Source organism: Chrysochloris asiatica, unplaced genomic scaffold, assembly GCF_000296735.1.
Source record: "Chrysochloris asiatica unplaced genomic scaffold, ChrAsi1.0 scaffold00038, whole genome shotgun sequence".
Lineage (NCBI taxonomy): Eukaryota > Metazoa > Chordata > Mammalia > Afrosoricida > Chrysochloridae > Chrysochloris > Chrysochloris asiatica.
Genome location: NW_006408556.1, coordinates 22,420,342 through 22,438,413, shown reverse-complemented (window position 1 = coordinate 22,438,413; position 18,072 = coordinate 22,420,342). Strand labels below are relative to the sequence as shown.

Here is an 18,072-nt window from a genome sequence, read left to right as displayed (position 1 = left end):
ATACTCAACATCTATTCAGTTATCCAACCAAAGAAAGCTGTTATAGAGATCTGGTAATACACTTTTAATTATTACCCAAAAAGACTAGGGAGTTACTAAAGAGAATAAAGGTATTTGGGGATTTCTTAACATCCAGATAACCAAACACAAAATGCAAGCTATCAGCTAAATAATAATCATAACAAAACTTATGTTCCTATGAACCCATCACTATACACAAACATTTTACATACATCATTCACAGAATCAGATTTTATCTGCATTGACAAATGAGGTTTACTCAGACATTAAAACCTACTGAATTGTAGCTGCTCTTGCAACTGGGGATAAAACAAATGTGATATCTTAGACTTACTTGGCAGCTATTAAAACATTTTGTAGGACGACACTACATGCTCTGCGTAGTAGATAGATCTGCGTAGTATAGTTTGATTTTAAAGTGCACTTAATTATTAGGGAAGAATAGCGTCCATAAAAGTCTCAACGTCTGTAAAATCACTGTACAGTTAACAGTTTTACATACTCATAAATACTAAATTAATATAAAACAAAAATCTCATATACAAACTTCAAGAGGCATCTAGTTTGTTATAGGTTTCTTCGATAAAGGTTAACATGTTCTTCATCTGGGTTGATTTATGAAGAGTTTCCAAGTCCTTTAGAAGAGCATTCTTATTTGGAACTAGTGCCAAAATTTCTTCCTGTGGGGAAAATAGTTTAATTTCTTTTTAACTTTTTATTATGGGAAATGTTAAGCATATATGATTTAAAGAGAATATAATAAATCTCCTGTACTCTTCAATTTCAACAATCTTTAGCTCATGGCCAGTCTTCTTTCAAATCTATTTTCCTCTATTTTCCATGTGTTCATTGTGCCTGCTCTAACAACTGGTGAAGTATAGAGAGAAACATCTAAATTTACTTTCTGAGAAAACATGAAGACTTTTCATCACTGTAAACATTTATATGATCTGATCCATTGCAGGGCCTTTAAAATAAACATTATCAACGGACAGTTGAATACAAGTAAGACAGAGTGTTATTATACACAATTATAATCATAAACAAATTTACTTCCAGAAATGTATCCTACAGTTGCTGTTCTTATGTGCTGTTGAGTTGATCCCAATTCACAGTGACCCTGAAAGGGTTTCCAAAGGAATGGTTGGAGGGTTTGAATTGACTTTACAGTTAGCAGTCCAATGCTTGTCCTACAGCGTCACACCAGGACTCCACCCTACAGTTATGTCTATACAAATGTGTAAGGGTGTACCTCCCAGTATTTTCTGTAATAGTAAAATTATTTACATAACTAATTTACAAATTATATTATGAAGGAGCTCTGGTAACGTAGTGGTTACGAATCGGGCTGCGAATCGCAGCAGTTCGAAACTACCGGCTGTTCTGCAGGAGAAAGATGAAGCTTTCTGCTCCCATAAAGATTTATAGCCTCGGAAACCCTGTACAGGGTCGCTATAAGTCGGAACCAACTCCACGGCACATAACCAACCATATACATATAATGAAATGTTACATAGTTAGCTACAAGAATGACACAGATCTGCATGAACTATTAAGAAAAATGTTCCAACTATATTGGTAAATGAGAAAAGTAATTTGTCGTATTGTTTACTTCAAGTATGTTTTCATATAAAAAGGAACTTCACAAAGTTCAAGGAAAAATGAAGTAAAAAGATAATGAAATTTTTTTACGAACATTTAAAGCCCCCTCCTGTATGCAGTCCTTAACTGGTGATATAGTCAGTATGGTTAATGTGTTCTTACCTGAAGTATAGGTGCTTTGAGACTCTCCTGAGGAAGTTCTGGAAGACAAAGTATCCCATGATGATCTATATGAAGTATCTAAAGTAGAAAAAGAAATCACAAATTATTTTAAAAGGCTGATTTCTCATACCTTATTATTCCCAAAGTTGTCTTAGTAGAAGTAGAGCATTAATAATTACATCTAGATAGTAGCAATACAATTTCTAAGAATGACCTCTTTTGCTTTCTCCTCTTCTTCTTCCAGTTCAGTTGTGATAATTTGAATTTTGTGCTGTAGGCTCTGAATATTCCTGGTTACTGACTCTGTAGTCTCTACCATTTTATCTACTTCTTCCTGAGACAGAAAAAGAAAAAAAATCTGTGTTTTAAATTAAACAGTCTTGGGGTGGCATTATTGGCTCAGCACTGGACCACAAACTACAAGGTTGGCAGTTCAAGCCCACCAGCTGCTCCTTGGAAACCCTATAGAGGATCACAAATCAAACCAACTTGATGGCACTTAACAACAATCCTTAAGATTGGAGTGTAGTGGCTTCATATGATAAGCACTAGACTGCAAACCATAAGGTTGGCAGTTCAAGCATGCTAGCTGCTCTGCGGTAGAAAGATGAGGCTTTCTGCTTCTACAAAGATTTAAAGACTCGGAAACTCTATACAGGATCAGAACCAACTCGACACTTAACAATAACAACTTAACAACACTTAACAACAACAATCCCTGAGATTGGGAGTGTGGTGGTTCCATAAGATAAGCACTGCACACAGTCAGCAGTTTGAGCCCACCAGCTGCTCTACAGGAGAAAGATGAGACTTTCTGCTCCTGCAAAGAACTAAAGCCTCGGAAACCCTATACAGAGTTGCTATGAGTTAGAGCTGACTAGATGGCATTTAACGACAACAATTCCTAAGATAACTACTAATGTATTTGCTTATTTTTAAACAATTTATACATAAAAACACTTCTAAAAGAAACCAGTGAATTTATTTTTGTTTTCATTACAAAAAAGATTTTCTATAAAGTCAATTAACCAATGGAAACTCAATTTCACAGGAACAAGGAGATATACCCCATACGTGGACATTTCCTCACAAACTTAACAAAACTGAGTATCAGCAATCCTAGAACATACAAGTATGAATCTGTTGGGACTCAAAGACTAATAACAGCAAATACAGCAAGTAGCCTTTCTTAAGCAGTACATAACCATGTGTTGTAGAGAAATTCTAACTAAAATTTAAAAAATTTATTTAGAAGCATATGAGTGCCTCCTATTTTTATTTATTAAAAGGAATGTCTGACACTAAGGGAGCAATAATAGAAGCGACAGTTTTCCCATTTCAGAAATATATCATTCTTAGGGGCTGACACACAGAAAATAAGGAAATGACATTAACATGGGGTAACCAGAGATATGAAGACTGTAGGCCAAGTATAGAGCTAATTACTAGCCTTCAGGCTTCAAAAGGGTATTAAGTGGCCATTCAGAATATAACAATTGTTCTTGATTTGCTTTGAGCAACAGAGGAAGAGGCAGAGTCTGAAATGGGAAGAAGAAATGGAAGGTATGACTGTCTCTATGAACAACTGCCTTCCATGCCCAGCTACCACTGTTGTTGTTAAGTGTCATGCAGTCAGTTCCGACCTATAGTGACTCTGTATATATAGGCCTTCCAAGAAGCAGCTGGTGAGCTAGAACAGCCAACTTTTCAGTCCACACTGACTTTGTAGTCCACTGAAGATTTAATCAAAGATTCTGTAACGGAATCCTGATCAGATGGGGGAAATGCAAAACAGAATTTTTAAACCTCATGGAATCCAAAATTTCTGAAGTAACTAAAGTGGGATGAACCCCTGAAACTATTGTTCTAAGACGATCTTCAATCTTTAAACAAAAATATCTCCTGAAGCCTTCTTAAAATCAAACTACAGCTTAACTAATAAAGAATATCTGCCTTGAGCTTTGTTTTCTTTTAATATTTGACAATAGCAACTAGAGAGATTGGATAAGAAAGTTAGTGGCAGTGAGTTTGTTAATGGGGAAGGGACTCTGACAAAGAGGGAGAGAATGGCTGCACAACTCAAAGAATGCAATCAGTGTCGCTGAACTGTACATGCAGAAATTACTGAGTTGTTGTTTGTTCTACTGTGTAAATTCTTAAAAACAAAAACTACATAAATATAAGAAATGTACAGCTTTTTAATCTAGCCCTAGAAAGAATCATGTCTTAGCAATACTGCTGACTATATATCATTCTGTAAATACTGAACCCAAAATTGTTGTTGGCAGAACAATAGTCTTCATTAAGAAATGGTTTCTAGTGATAAATTTTAAATTTACTTGGAGGTATTAGCAAACAATCTGTGGGCTAGTTTTGTCTAAGAGGTATGAGTAGAAAAGTTACAAATGAATTTAAATATGATTGCCAAAAAACAAAACATAACAAAAAGCCTGCAAAGACATTTTTTTTTTCCATACAAGGTCACATTCATTAAGTTTTGAGGTGAGGATTTGACAAGACCTTTCTGAGGAACACCATCCCAATCCTCCATTGAATGGAATGAAAAACAGCATGAAAATAATAATAATTTAAAAAGCTAACAAAATAAGGGCTAAAATATCGTTACTACAATTTTAAAACTTTGCTTCATGCCATCTGATTTGGGTATTCCTAACACCCGTATCTTCTTTACCTTATCATTTTCCTCAACTTCTTTAAATTAAGCCTTATTTATTTTTTTTTTTTTTGATACTTAATTTGTTCTCATTTATTGTTAAGCATTACCTGTTGTTTATTGGTATTAGTTTTCCTTCTAATTCAGTCTACATATCTGAAATAATTTTTCTTTTCTGGAATCTGTAATTTCATTTTTTAGTATTTATAATACTGATGTATGATTGAAAAAAAATATATGTTCTATCATTCATCTGCTTTTTTTTCCCCTCCTTATTCTGAATTTATTGTCTTTTCAGATGATCAACTAGATTAACATTCACCTACTCTCTAAGCATGTTTTTGGTATTTGTTTGTCATCTGTAGGAATGTTACTTTGATCCTTTTCTTTCATTCATCTCCCCCTTTTTTTAAACTCTTATTTTGAAATCAAATGGTGCTAGCTTTACGATGAGATTTGTTGGTGTCTTCGAGTTGGTAATGACTGTGGTCCTTCTGGTCCAGCCAGCCGGAACCCATCAGGACAAGGCATCAGGTGTCCTCAGAGGTCTAACTAACAAAGGCACTTTACTTACTCAGAACATTCCAGGGACTTAGAGTTATCTCCTAAGAATGAAGGAGTAAGGCCAAATTATTCAAGGTCATTTTTTTTTTTGTACTCCATAGATTGCTTTTCAGTTTACATACATACTAATTTAAAGGGAACTTTTCTTTTATATATGCAGTTTGTTTTTGTTTTCAAGAATACACACAACAGAACATACACCAACTCAACAATTTCTGCATGTATAATTCAGTGGCATTGATTGCATTCTTTGAGTTGTGCAACCATTCTGGCATAATGGTTATGTATTGGGCTGCTAACATCAAGGTCAGCAGTTGAAATCCACGAATTGCTCTTCAGTAGAAAGATAAGGCTTTTCAGCTTCTATAAAGATTTACAGCCTTAGAAACCCTATATGCAGAGTCACTATTGAGTTGAAACTGACTTGTCAGCAAAAAACTACTACCACGGTGCTGTGGATCAATGCGCTAGACTGCAAAGCCGTTTGAACTGCAAGGTCGGAGGTTCAAGCTCACCAGCTGCTCCTCAAAAACTCAATACAGGGTCGCTATGGGTTGGAACAACTCGACGGCACTTTAACAACCACCAGCACCATTTAATTAATTAAAAGCTTGAAGTTAGTCACAACTCCTAGTATTAGTTATCATTATCTTCAACAGATATAGTATGATGACTATAAATCATTTACTGAAGTGTGACTGCGTCTGATCCACAACTAAGCAGTTTGCCTAATGTTACAAAGCTAGGAATAACAACATGTCTCTTAAATCTGTAAAATGAGAAAACTATAGTACATAATTATAAGACGTTATAAAGATTAGGAAGTATAACTGTCAGTGCTTAGAATTATGCCAGGGACATAGCAAATTCTCAATATGTTAGCTATAATACAAAGGGGATTCAAAAAGTTCATGGGAAAATGGAATTTAAAGACAACAGAACTGTTTTATGAACTTTTTTGAATCTCCCTCATACTAACAACAAAAATGATGACTGTACTCGCTAGCCAGTATAGTATCACAGGCAGGTTAAAAAAACTTACGTTTTCAAATTTGATAATATGTAGTAATTACTGTTGTTGTAAAGTGCTGTCCAGTCGATTCCGACCCATAGTGACCCTGTATAGGGTTTCCAAAGAGCAGCTGGTGAGCTTGAACTGCTGACCTTGCAGTTCAAATGGCTTTGCAGTCTGGTGCATTAACCCACAATGCCACACTAGGACTCCATGTACCAATAAGTTCCCATAATTTGATAATCAAAAATACTGAATTAATTCAGTTAAGATACATGATGTCTAGTGAAAAAAACCTAAAAACACGAAGAAGACTGCTACTTAATCAATGATATAGTACAAATATCTGGTCCAAGATCTAGTGTTTGTTACTGGAAGAATATCAGAAATATTGATCTTTTCCTTTCTCCCCTAGCATTCTTAGTATGAACTCTATCTAAACTTACTTGCAATAACGCCAGTCCTTCTTCATTAGCTCTGTGCTGTTCTTTTTCCATTTTCAGTAGACTTGACACATCAGTTATATTTTTCAAATTTCTGGGAGGGACTTTCAGGGTTTCACACAATTGCAGCAATCTTAAGGATAGATTAAAAACATGAATTGAGTAGCAATCCTAAGAATACTTGGTTTGGAAACAATGTTGTTAACATTTTTCTAATAGTGGTAATTTCTGGCAGAAAATCTCAGAAAAAGGTTGACAACTCATCATTTAACCTTTGAATTTATTAAGATTTATCTCAACTCATCGGACATTTAGACTACTCCATTATAAGAAAATTTTCTCTTGTACACACTTGACTATTGGAAAACAAAAACCTACTATTATCAAACCAAGGTGACCCTAGAGTGGAAGTGACCCAGAGGGTTTCCTAGGCTGTAAATGTTTACGGAAGCAGACTGCCACATCTTTCTTCCTCAGAGCAGGTGAGGGTTTTACTGACCTTTTAGGTCAGCAGAACAGCTGCATTTGTCAATGCACCACCAGGGTTCCTAACTTAATTAAACCTTTTCTAAAAATCAAATTTGTGTCTTCTAACCGTTGAACGTATTACACCACCTAAGTCTATCCTTTATTGTGAATTACTGGGTAAAAGATGGAAAACTAGTTTAGAAATCTCAGGTTTCCTTTCTATTACTCTGAACACTAAATCTCATTTGTTTTAGAGAGTATAACCAATAAAAGGTAACTTCTACATCAACTACTATAACATAGTCATTTCATAGAAAATTGAGTCCTATAGGGTTTTAAGGCAAATAAACCCTAAAATTAAATTGAAGTGCTTTGTTCTAAAACACTATTCAAATTAAAATGTAAAAATCCTCCTTCAAATATGAGTTGATTAGATCATCAGTAATAACAGACGCATTTCTACCTCAATTTAACAGAGAGCAAAATAAAATTCACAGCTTTGATTCTTCAGGTTCTGTGAGGAAGAAATTGAAGGAGAGAAACTAAATTTGGTTCTTTCTACAGAATACCGGCATCTTTGAGTGCTAAAAAGTTCTACGTAAGATTTTCAAGCACTAATAGCTGTAGAATTTAAGACATCTTTCTGAGATCCTGTTCAATATCTTAATCTTTATAATTAAATAAAATAGGTAGCATAAACCCCATAAATCACAATTTTCATGAAGCTATTAAATGTACTTTAATTGTCAAGACTATGATTAGGTTATTGGTATTTAAACAGACAATAAAGCCTGTGGTCTGAATGAATCTTTTTTTTTTTTTAAATAAAGATTCTGCTTATAAACCGTTTCTGCTAAATATTTTGTTAAGTTGATTCTGTTAAACACCTACTACTACAAATGCTCTATATGCCTAGATTTCCAAGAATCTTATAATCTTTTTAAACTCAAAATGTATATGCAACTGAATGTTGTTAAGCACCTTCAAGTCAGTTCCAACTCTTAGTGACTCTGTACAGGGTTTCAAAGAGCAACTGGTGCGTTTGAAGCACACACACTGCTGTTCAAACCGACCTTATTTATACAAGGTCGAGTGCTTATACTACAGCACCACGCCAGGACTCATACTGTAACAACAATACCTAATCAGCACTTAGAACAATGTTTCTGTAAGACAAGACTTTCTCAAAGTATATTCCTTGAGAAATAACATGGCTAATAGTTTTATCTGCCATGCAACTCTACCAGCCTATCTGTGTGATCACAGGGGTATGCATAGGATCCACTTTACAGTTTTATCAGTACAAATACAGGCACTTCCGCTAAGCTGAGACAATCAGAGTCCATCCTCTAGAATTTTTTTAACTGAAGCAGTAAGAATTATCTTTTCTCTTTCTTCCCAAGAGTTGATAATATGTAAATACAAAGCTAAGACTACAGTTCAAATCTAGTGATGACAATTAGTCTAAATGAATGAAGTCAGTACACAGAGAGAAGCAGAGATGAGATTAATACATAGGCTATCCTATGCTAAAAATCCATTTGGGAGATCCTGATGCTATTGTTGTTAAGAGCCTGTGAGTCAGTTCCAACACATGGAGACCCTGCATGGAGTTTCTTAGGAGTGGCTTGAATCGCCAACCTTGAGGTTAGCAGCTAGTGCTTATCCTACAGCGCCACACCATGGTCCCTAAAAACAACCCTACAAATATAGCCTGACCCTGATATACAGAACATTCTTTTAATGAAAATAAACAAGCTGTGTGAGGTACCTGAGAAAATTAAACCCTGAAAATCAAAGGCCATAGTGGGACTTCAAAGAACACTTGAAAAGCTACTTTGTGATTTCCCACAAGATGAAGAACAATAATAATCTCTTGGAAAATGATATGTGCTGCTTGTGCAAATAACGTTAACAAAGTATGAAGGCAAGGGAAACCACAGAACCATTAACACCACACAAAGACAACAATGGTTAACTTCAAGTTCTTCAAAAACCACACTGAAGAAACAAGATGAAGTTGACAAAATCATTTTTCAAGTCTTGATATAGAAGAGAGAATTCTGGAAATAAGTATTTGGAAATTTCAGATTTTTTTCTTACAAATTCTGAGGGTTATTAACTTATTTCCAGAAACAGGCAGCAGCAGTAAATGGTAGAATGCATACGCACAAAGTGCTCAGTTTCTTAAAAATAGTAACAAAAAGCTTTTATACTCCACAAATGTCTGTTTGGGCAACTTAAAACGGTTACATTTTTTTAAAATTATGCTTGATCCATAATGAAATTTTATCTGTTATTACCTTTTTTTCAGGAAGTTAAGATGGTACTGAATTTTTTCATTTTCTTCCATAGTGTGACTCAAAATTGTTCTAGAAAAGAAAGGTAGGAAAAATATTAGTTTGAAACAAAAATATGATCTGTGTATGTTTCTCTCAGATTTCTCTCAAGTGCTCCCCTCTTCAATAATCAGGCAGAATCAACGATGTTTCCTATTATATTAATATAATTTAAATAAAGACTTGTACTATGTCGTATCATAGTTAATTCATTTATGTGCTTGATCCTTTGGATGGATTTCACCTCCTTTAGCAGAATTCTGTCTTACTTTCTTTGCATTCCTTACAGCATAGAAATTGCCATATAAAATACCAATTTAAACTCGGTGTCTTCCTAAAGCACGCTTACTGACAGGGCAAGCTGAAACTTTATAGATGGCAGAATCTCAGGTCTTGATTTAATTCTTATTTCACTGATGGGCAAATGTTTTAAAAATTAATGAAGGCACTTTTCCTGAAAGCATGTCATCACAAAGGAGCTCTGGTAGCATAGTGGTTACCAATCGGGCTGTGAATCTCAGGGTCAGCAGTTGGAAATTACCAGCTGTTCTGCAAGAGAAAGATGAGGCTTTCTGCTCCCGTAAAGATTTACAGCCTCGGACACCCTGTACAGGGTTGCTATGAGTCGGAACCGACTCCATGGTACATAACAACAACAATGTCATCAAAAGACATATATATTCTCCGGAAATAGTAAAACATTCTATCAACTTATACCAGCTACTAACTAGCATTTAGAATGACAATATCTATATGGAACATATAAACAGAAACCAAAGAGTGAAGTGGAAAAAGTTTATACTTACATTATTATTGACTCCATCATAGTTTGCAGCTGTTCTCTATTTGTCTTTGAAAGGGGTTTCCAGGTTTTTCTCTTGTTGGGCGCTATCCTGATCTGTTTTAGATTAGTATCTTTTGTTTTCCCTCTCACTGGTGACAGAAAAGACTATGATCAGTACACAAGTTTGCATGTTTTTATTTAACAAGTGATTTAAGTATAAATTTATGTAAAGAAGCTTAGGGTATATTGAGAACCAAAACATTGCTGTTATATGTGGCGGTGGTGGCGGTGGCGGTTATATGCTGTAGAGTCAGTTCCCACTCATAGTGACCCTGTATAGGGTTTCCCAAATAGCAGCTGGTGAGTTTGAACCACCGACATTGTGATTCAAACTGACCCTTTGGTCCAGTACTTTATCCCACAGCACAAGCTGTTCAAACTTCATTTTAATATTCTTGCTTTTGCACAGCCATGACACACTAGGCATTAATTTGGCCAGAGTGCTCCTTGGAGGCCAGGATGGCCAAACGTCTCTCTTATTTAGGACATACTGTCAGGAGGGACTAGTCACTGGAGAGGGATATCATGTTTGGTAAGGTGGAGGGTCAGAGAAAAACAGGAAGACCCCCAGCGAGATGGATTGGCAAAGTGGCAGCATCAATAGGCTCAAGCATGGCAACAATTGTAAGGTTAGCTCAGGACGGGGCAGTGTTTCTTTCTGTTGTGCACAGGGGTTGTTAGGAATTGGTACCAACTCAACAGTACCTAACAACAACAACAACACTGTTTATTGGTCGATGGTTCAAACCCACTAGCTGCTCCTCAGAAACCCTATATAGGGTTGCTATGAGTCAGAACTAACTCGACAGCACTTAACAAAAATATTTTTTTCACTGATTGTACATATAGAAACCCCAAACAAATAATTTTAAGTAAAAAACCAGGCTACAACTATTAGAAATCAACATAAAAGTTTTGGTTCTCAGAAATGATGTTAATTCTTCAAACGTTTCATTGAAAACATTAAAAAAAGATTTCTATAAAAAGTTATATGAGAGATGATGACGTGGAGTGATGAAGTGACTGGGGATTTTGGACTCAGAGAAGGAAAGGGACTGTGGGCCGAAAACTGAGGGGAGGAGGGGGAAGTGTAGGGGGCGGGTTCCTGGGATATACCCTTTGGGTGGTTGATGATGCATGGAGGGGACTGGAACCATGGCAGTGAGATGATATACGATGGAATGAATGTAAAACTAAAGTTCTCCCATGTAAACTACCATATAATTCACAATAAAACATTAAAAAAAAAAAAAAAGTTATATAACAATTGATTAATTCACAAATAGATTTTTAGCGTCTACTAAGCACTGGACTGCAAAGTCAGTTTGAACCACAAGTCAGTGGTTCAAACTCACCAGTCACTCCTCGGAAATCCTGTAAAGAGCCACTATAGGTTGGAACTGACTCAACAGCACTTAACAACAACAACAATTAAACAGCTGGTACTATTCTGCTTATAAGGGATACTGAGGTAAACAAGATATATTCAGTAAGTTTCAAGTGATAATTAGTTTGGGGCAGAAGAGAGATTAAACAAATTATAATTATAGGTATGCAAAGTATTACCAAAAAAATAAGGTAGTGTACACTAGAGAGGAGCCATGGCAGCATAGTGGTTACAAGTCGGGCAGATAACCCCAAGGTCAGCAGTTTGACTCTACCAGCCACTTCGCATGGGAAATAGGATGCTTGCTGCTCCTGTAATGATTTATAGCCTTGGAAACCCTATACAATGTCACTATGAGTCAGAATTGACTCCACAGCACATAACCACTACTACCAACACACTATAAAGTATAAAACCAGGGCATAAAAGTATAAAACCACCAAACTATAAAGTATATTAACCTGGTCTTGGGTGGGAAGAGAGAAGGAATCCTTCCTTGAAGAAATGATGCATACATAAACATAACTATTTTAAACTAATTAACTCTAAACCAATTTAGATAGTGGCTCCAAGCTAATCTGCACATTGGTGGCATAACATAAAGTATATTTATCTTAATCAGCAGATGTGCCTTGTTACCATAAATCAATTAATAATCTAGACTACAGAGTTCTTTCATTTTCCCTGGTTCCTATAAACTTAGTGGCATACAAGCCTCCAGGGTGTTTTGTCAAATGTGGTGAGAACAATGTGCTCACCAAAATAACTGAGTAACCATTACTATTCACTCTTGCAAAAAGGTGACTATGGCTGTTTATTATCTTTTGCAGAACCCATAAACAAGATGTTAAGACTATTTTCATGATTTATAGATAGCTTCAGAAAGATCACAGGTTAAAAGATACAGAAAATTAATACCTTCAGAGGAAAGATGCTCTGGTTGTTGTTTTCTTACTATATTTCTAACCTAGAGGAAAACAGAATTAAACATCAAATAAAAAGAATGCTTTTCCAATAGATTTGTCATATGTGTAAGAAAAGTCATATCCCTTCAGTAAGATAGGAAAGGATATACTTCTATAAAAGAAAGGTGTGTGGTTATCACAGCAAAGAATCCTTTAACGCTGTTTGGACAAGAATGATAACGTATAATAGAAGTCTACACAGCATCAAAGAATGATTTTAATCAAGTGATTTACTTTGCCTGTAAAGTAGTTTACATGCTTTATCTATAAAATATAAGCATTGCCTAAAAAGCAGTGTGAAACAAAGAAAGTGTTCTGATTCCAATCCATTTATAAGAGGGGCAAAATTATGATAGTAAGAAACTAATTCCTCCCAAAGTTTTCTTTCTCTTTGTTAATAAAAATCTACTCCACAAACTGATAAGATTCTTGTGTCTTAGAATACTCTAAGAATTTATACACTTCATATTTAGTTTTCCCATTTAATATCTTAGCAATGTCCCATGGTCCACTCCTTTCAAAGAATTCTACAGTCAATTCTTATTTTTAAATAAATGAAGCAAGCAATGATAATTATCTGAGAACTTTTCACATTGTGTTACTATAATAGAATGATAGGAATTACTATAATTTTTTTGTACAAATAAAATATCTTTTATTTTCTAAGCTTTCTGACCTTTCTACTTATTGTTTTTGTTATTGTCAAGAGGCTTTGAGTCAGTCTGACTCATAGTGGCTGGTGAGTTTGATCTGCCAACCTTATGGTTTAAACCAACCCTGCAGTTCAATGCATTATCCCATAGAACCATACCAGGACTCTACGTATTTTCCTGTATTTATAACAGATTATTTCTGATCAATAAGTTCTGAATGGAGAATATGATATTTTTATTACCTCGTTCTCTGACAACTCGTCTTCCTCATAAATTTTTCTTTTTCGGTTTCTTTTCAGTTGTTGAGACTTTTTCTTAGAGGCATTTGTTTGGTCAGGCATCCTGCTGTAAATAGAACAATCATACAGTACTTTGAAAATCTGTAGAGATTAAAAAGACAGAAAAAAATGTTCAGGCTTTGCATAATATTTAAAAGACTATCTTATTCTAAACTCACTTTAAAAAAGAAAATAATGAAACATTACGGATAATATTGTTTTAAAAGGAAGCCACAGTGGCACAGTAGTTAAGTAGTCGGTTGCTAACCCAAAAGTTGTCAGTTTGAACCCACCAGCTGCTGCATGGGAGAAACATGTAGCAGTCTGTCCACAAAGATTTACAGTCCAGGAAACTCTATGGAGTCATTTACTCTATCCTGTATGTTGGCTAGGAGCTGAAACCAACTCTACAGCAATAAAGTGGTTTTTAAAATATCACTGTTTATATAAACCATTTCTGTACACTAGGGTAAGTTTAAAGGTATTGCTACATTTTCAACATACCCTCCCCTCCATTGATAGTGCTTCTAAAGGTAGTGTTTCCCCCAAAGAATTCTACACTCTTCCATTTATATCACAGCAAAATGGCAGTTTGGGTATCCTTGAGGTCCTCAAAATCATGTTCCTTTTACATGTTCTTTGAGTTTGGGGAACAAAAGAAGTTTGAAGCAGGTCAGGATCAAGGCTGTATGGTAGATGGGGTAAGGTTTCCCAACACAATTCTCATAGGACAGCCTTTGCTACCCTCAAAAGAATAATACAGTCAAGGTGCTCTGAATAAATATTTTCCCTCAAATTTTAAAAGGAATTGTCCTGATGGGGAAAAAAATTTCTCAGTGCAACTTTCCTTACCATTTTCTCATCAATGTAGTTTTCATTTCTTAAAAAAAACTTCAGAATAAGCCCCTATGCCTATACTGTCCTTTGAGAAAAGCTATATAGATTATCCCTTATTGTTGTTAAGTGTTGTTGTTGTTCTTAGGTGCCATCAAGTTGGTACCTACCCATAGTGGCCTTATGCACAGCAGAACAAAACCCTGCCCGATCCTGGGCCAACCTCACTACGGTTGTCACACTTGAGTCCATCGATGCTGCCACTTGGCCAATCCATCTTGTTGAGTGTCTTCCTCTTTTTCTCTAGCCCTCCACCTTACCAAACATGATATCCTTCTCCAGTGACTGGTCCATCATAGGAGCCCTAAAAAATCTTCTAAGCTGATTTCTCTGTCTTGAGTTTAACTGGCCCAGCTTTAAAGACATCCCAGTGAGACTAAGACAAGTACTTTACTGAGAACTTGTCTGCAGCCATCCACATATCACAGAGACATGTTTAAACACATTTTGTTTGAAATAAATTCATGCATGTATGAACTGGAAGCCAGCAGCAATACTTTCTGAGTTACCCTAGTATGTCTGTATGTATAGCCATGGTCAAAGAGAAGAAAGATCCCCAATGAAATGGATTTACACAGTGGCAGCAACAGTGGACTCAAATATAACAATTGTGAAGATGGTGAAGGACCTGGCTGCTGGTGAGCTTGAACCGCCGACCTTGCAGTTCAAACAGCTTTGCAGTCTGGCACATTAACCCACAGCGCCACACCAGGACTCCAAAATGATTTAATGGAGTATAGGATAACGTGCTAGACTGCAAGGTCAGAGGTTCAAGCTCACCAGCAGCTCCTCGGAAACCCTATACAGAGTCACTATGAGTCAGAACTGACTGGACAGCACTTAACACAAACTGGTGTTGCGCTGTAAGATAAAGCATTGGACCACAACACAAGGTTGATTTGAACTCCAAGGTCCATGGTTCAAACTCATCATGGTCACTATGATTCAGAATGAGGGCACTTGGCACTTAACCACAACAATGACCTCAACAGATAAAAGCCATAATTTTGATTATGATTGGGGTAACTGCTACATATGAAAAAGGACGACAGTTTTCACCCACAGGAATCCATAGCATAGTTGTAGTGGGAAGAAAGATGAGGGCAATGACTGTTTTTTATATGGATTGGTTTATTGGAAGACGGATAAAGTTTTCAAGCAAAACCTAGTATTTGAATTATACTTTGAGCTACTGCTATAGAATTGATTCTGACTCATGGTGAAGGTAAAGAACAGCCAGGTGGAACTACCTCATAGGGTTTCCAAGGCTGTAAATGTTTTACAGAAGCTGACTGCTACATCTGTCTGCCTAGGGACTGCTCATGGTTCGAACTGCCCACATAGTATTCTACTTAAGCACTACATCACCAGGGTTCCTTTTGAACTACTTATTAAAGGGACTGAGCTACTCAAACATCAAGCCCAAAGGAAGGGCGGCTTGACATATTCAGGAACAAGAAAAGTTCAGCGAAGCTCCAAAAGTGTATGGATTATTTAAGACAATGGTGGTGATAAAGACTACAAAATTTATCTAGTAGAAAATAAAGACTGTCTCCTTTACCCTATAGGAGACAGGTAGGCAACAGTCTGGCAGAAAACACACACACTTTACCTAGATAAGTGGCAATTCTCAAAAGCAACGCTGTAACGTCAAGAATCAAAGCCACTTATCCAGCGCAGCATTTTGTCCAATACGGTCTACAGAGAGATTAAGGGAGAGGAAATTGATTGGAAGAGTGGGGAAACCATGCCCCGCACCACGAACCAAACAGCTCAATCCGCTTTCATCTTCCTTCCTTCCCCTTGGAAGATCACCTCACACTCTCCAAATGCAAACCACACAAACGAAGTGGCCATAGATCCTTGGTTGTTGTTGTTGTAAAGTGCCGTCGAGTCGGTTCCGACCAATAGCGACGCTGTATAAGGAGCTCTGGTAGCGTAGTGATTACGAATCGGGCTGCGAACCGCAAGGTCAGCAGTTCGAAACTACCAGCTGTTCCGCGGGAGAACGATAAGGCTTTCTGCTCCCGTAAACATTTATAGTCTCGGAAACCCTGTACAAGGTCGCTATGAGTCGGGACCGACTCCACGGCACATAACCACCACCACCATAGGGTTTCCGAGGAGCAGCCAGTGAGCTTTAACAGCCAACCTTGCGGTTCAACCGGACTTTGCAGTCCAACGCATTAACCCGCAGCGCCACACCAGGACTCCACGTAACCCATACCCCAACCTAAACCCAGCGGTTAAGCGTTTTCGCTACTTACGAACGACTCCTCCTGAATCCCCAGGACTGCAGCGCTCGGAGAAATTCCCGCTCAAAAACCAAAAGCCAGCAGACCCGGAAGTGGAAGTAGCAAAAGCGGAAACACTTGTAGCCGGAGGCGGGGCAGCTAGCCTCTTCTCTTGGGCGCACCCGCGAGACGGAAACTAGATTGGCTGGGGAGAGGGCGTGTCGGCCTACGCCTTCAGAGTGTGCGCTTGCGCGGAGGAGTTCCAGCTGTGGGGTTTACGAGACCTTCGGGACCGGGAACTCCTAAATTCAGCTACCCTTACCACGGTGTAGATTCCGTACAGGTTGGAGACAGCCCTGCCTGTGAGTAGGACTGTGCACCTCGGGAGCACGTCAGCCTTTCGTATCACTTTATTCCCCTGTTCTCCTCTTCTTCCTACTCTAGTCCTTTATTTGTTCCCTACCCCTAACCTCTTCCGTGACCTTATTAGTGTGACTGATCGGGCTCTCCTCTATCTTCTCAAGTTTAGATCCTGGCTTCGACTGCCTATCATCCTGGTCTAGGTCCCCGCCGAGTTCGGACGTGCAGCTGGAAAGACGTACTTTTACCATCTCAGGGACAATGTCATCATTTTCCCTGGCCACCCAGGCACCCCGAAGCATTCCTCTTCGCAGGGGTTACTTCTTGTGCGATTCCAGAGGAGTTCCCAGACTTCACTGGCAGCTCTCTAAGCTGCTATAGATGTTAACCAAACTCAGCTGCCAACACAGTCGCCAGAATTGAGTCCCCATGCCTGTAGGAGATCTGTGTACCATAGGGTTTGCAGTGGCTGGTTTTTCGGAAGTAAACGACGAGTCTTTTTTTGGAGACGCCTCTGGGTAGACTTAACCTCCAACTTCTTGGTTAGCAGCCAGGCTTCTTAACCCGTTTACACAGCTCAGGCATTGCCATAGCTTTAAAAGAAGTTTCTGGATGAAGGTGACTTTCTGTTTGTAGGTGGGGGTGAGGGAACTAGGTGGAATAGGAAAGACAGCTAAATTAACATAAAAGTGGAAATTTCTGACTTTTTGTCACTTTGATTCTAGAACTTCTTAGAAGCTGTTGAACCTCTGGAGCTTCTGTGTGTGTGTATAAAGCTTCAAACTACTTGATTATTTTCTCCCTGTGTATTCTTGTGCTTAACGATTTATTTATACTAACATTAAGTTTAATTAGTTTATTTATGCTAATATAAAATTTTAATTTGCATGCCCTACCCTGATGTCCATAACCCACATTGGTTCAACATTAGAAGCCACTGGCCTTTCTTGAAGTGTTTCTTTGAAACTACATGTAAACAGTCAAAGCCTGACAAATAATTTGGTTAAAAAAAAACTGTAGGTATTTTCTCTTGGAGATGTTTATGGAGGGGTGGGTTTCATTATTAGTCTTTAACATCCTAACCATCAATACCATGTCACCATCAATAGCGTATTTGTTTTGCCTGCTGCTTCTTTAAATATTTGGAAGTGTCTCTTGTTAAAGCTTCGAAG

At 37.4% G+C, this 18,072-nt stretch overlaps 1 protein-coding gene across 1 annotated transcript; it reads right to left on the bottom strand.

Annotated features, from left to right (window-relative positions):
• Positions 1-569: 569 nt before the first annotated feature.
• CENPQ (centromere protein Q) lies at positions 570-13,475 on the bottom strand. Its single transcript, XM_006860537.1, has 8 exons — positions 13,377-13,475; positions 12,435-12,483; positions 10,092-10,212; positions 9,250-9,318; positions 6,482-6,611; positions 2,000-2,119; positions 1,786-1,863; positions 570-701 (listed from the first exon to the last, which is right to left on the bottom strand). The coding sequence occupies exons 1-8, from the start codon at positions 13,473-13,475 to the stop codon at positions 570-572; spliced, it is 798 nt and encodes a 265-aa protein (XP_006860599.1).
• Positions 13,476-18,072: the final 4,597 nt, after the last annotated feature.

Coding starts and splice junctions, on each gene's coding strand:
- CENPQ (XM_006860537.1), bottom strand. CDS start 13,475: ATGCCTGACCAAACAAATGCCTCTAAGAAAAAGTCTCAACAACTGAAA. Junction 9,319..10,091: donor ATGATGGAGTCAATAATAAT/GTAAGTATAAAC, acceptor TTTCTTTTCTAG/AACAATTTTGAGTCACACTA. Junction 6,612..9,249: donor CTTAACTTCCTGAAAAAAAG/GTAATAACAGAT, acceptor TCTATCCTTAAG/ATTGCTGCAATTGTGTGAAA.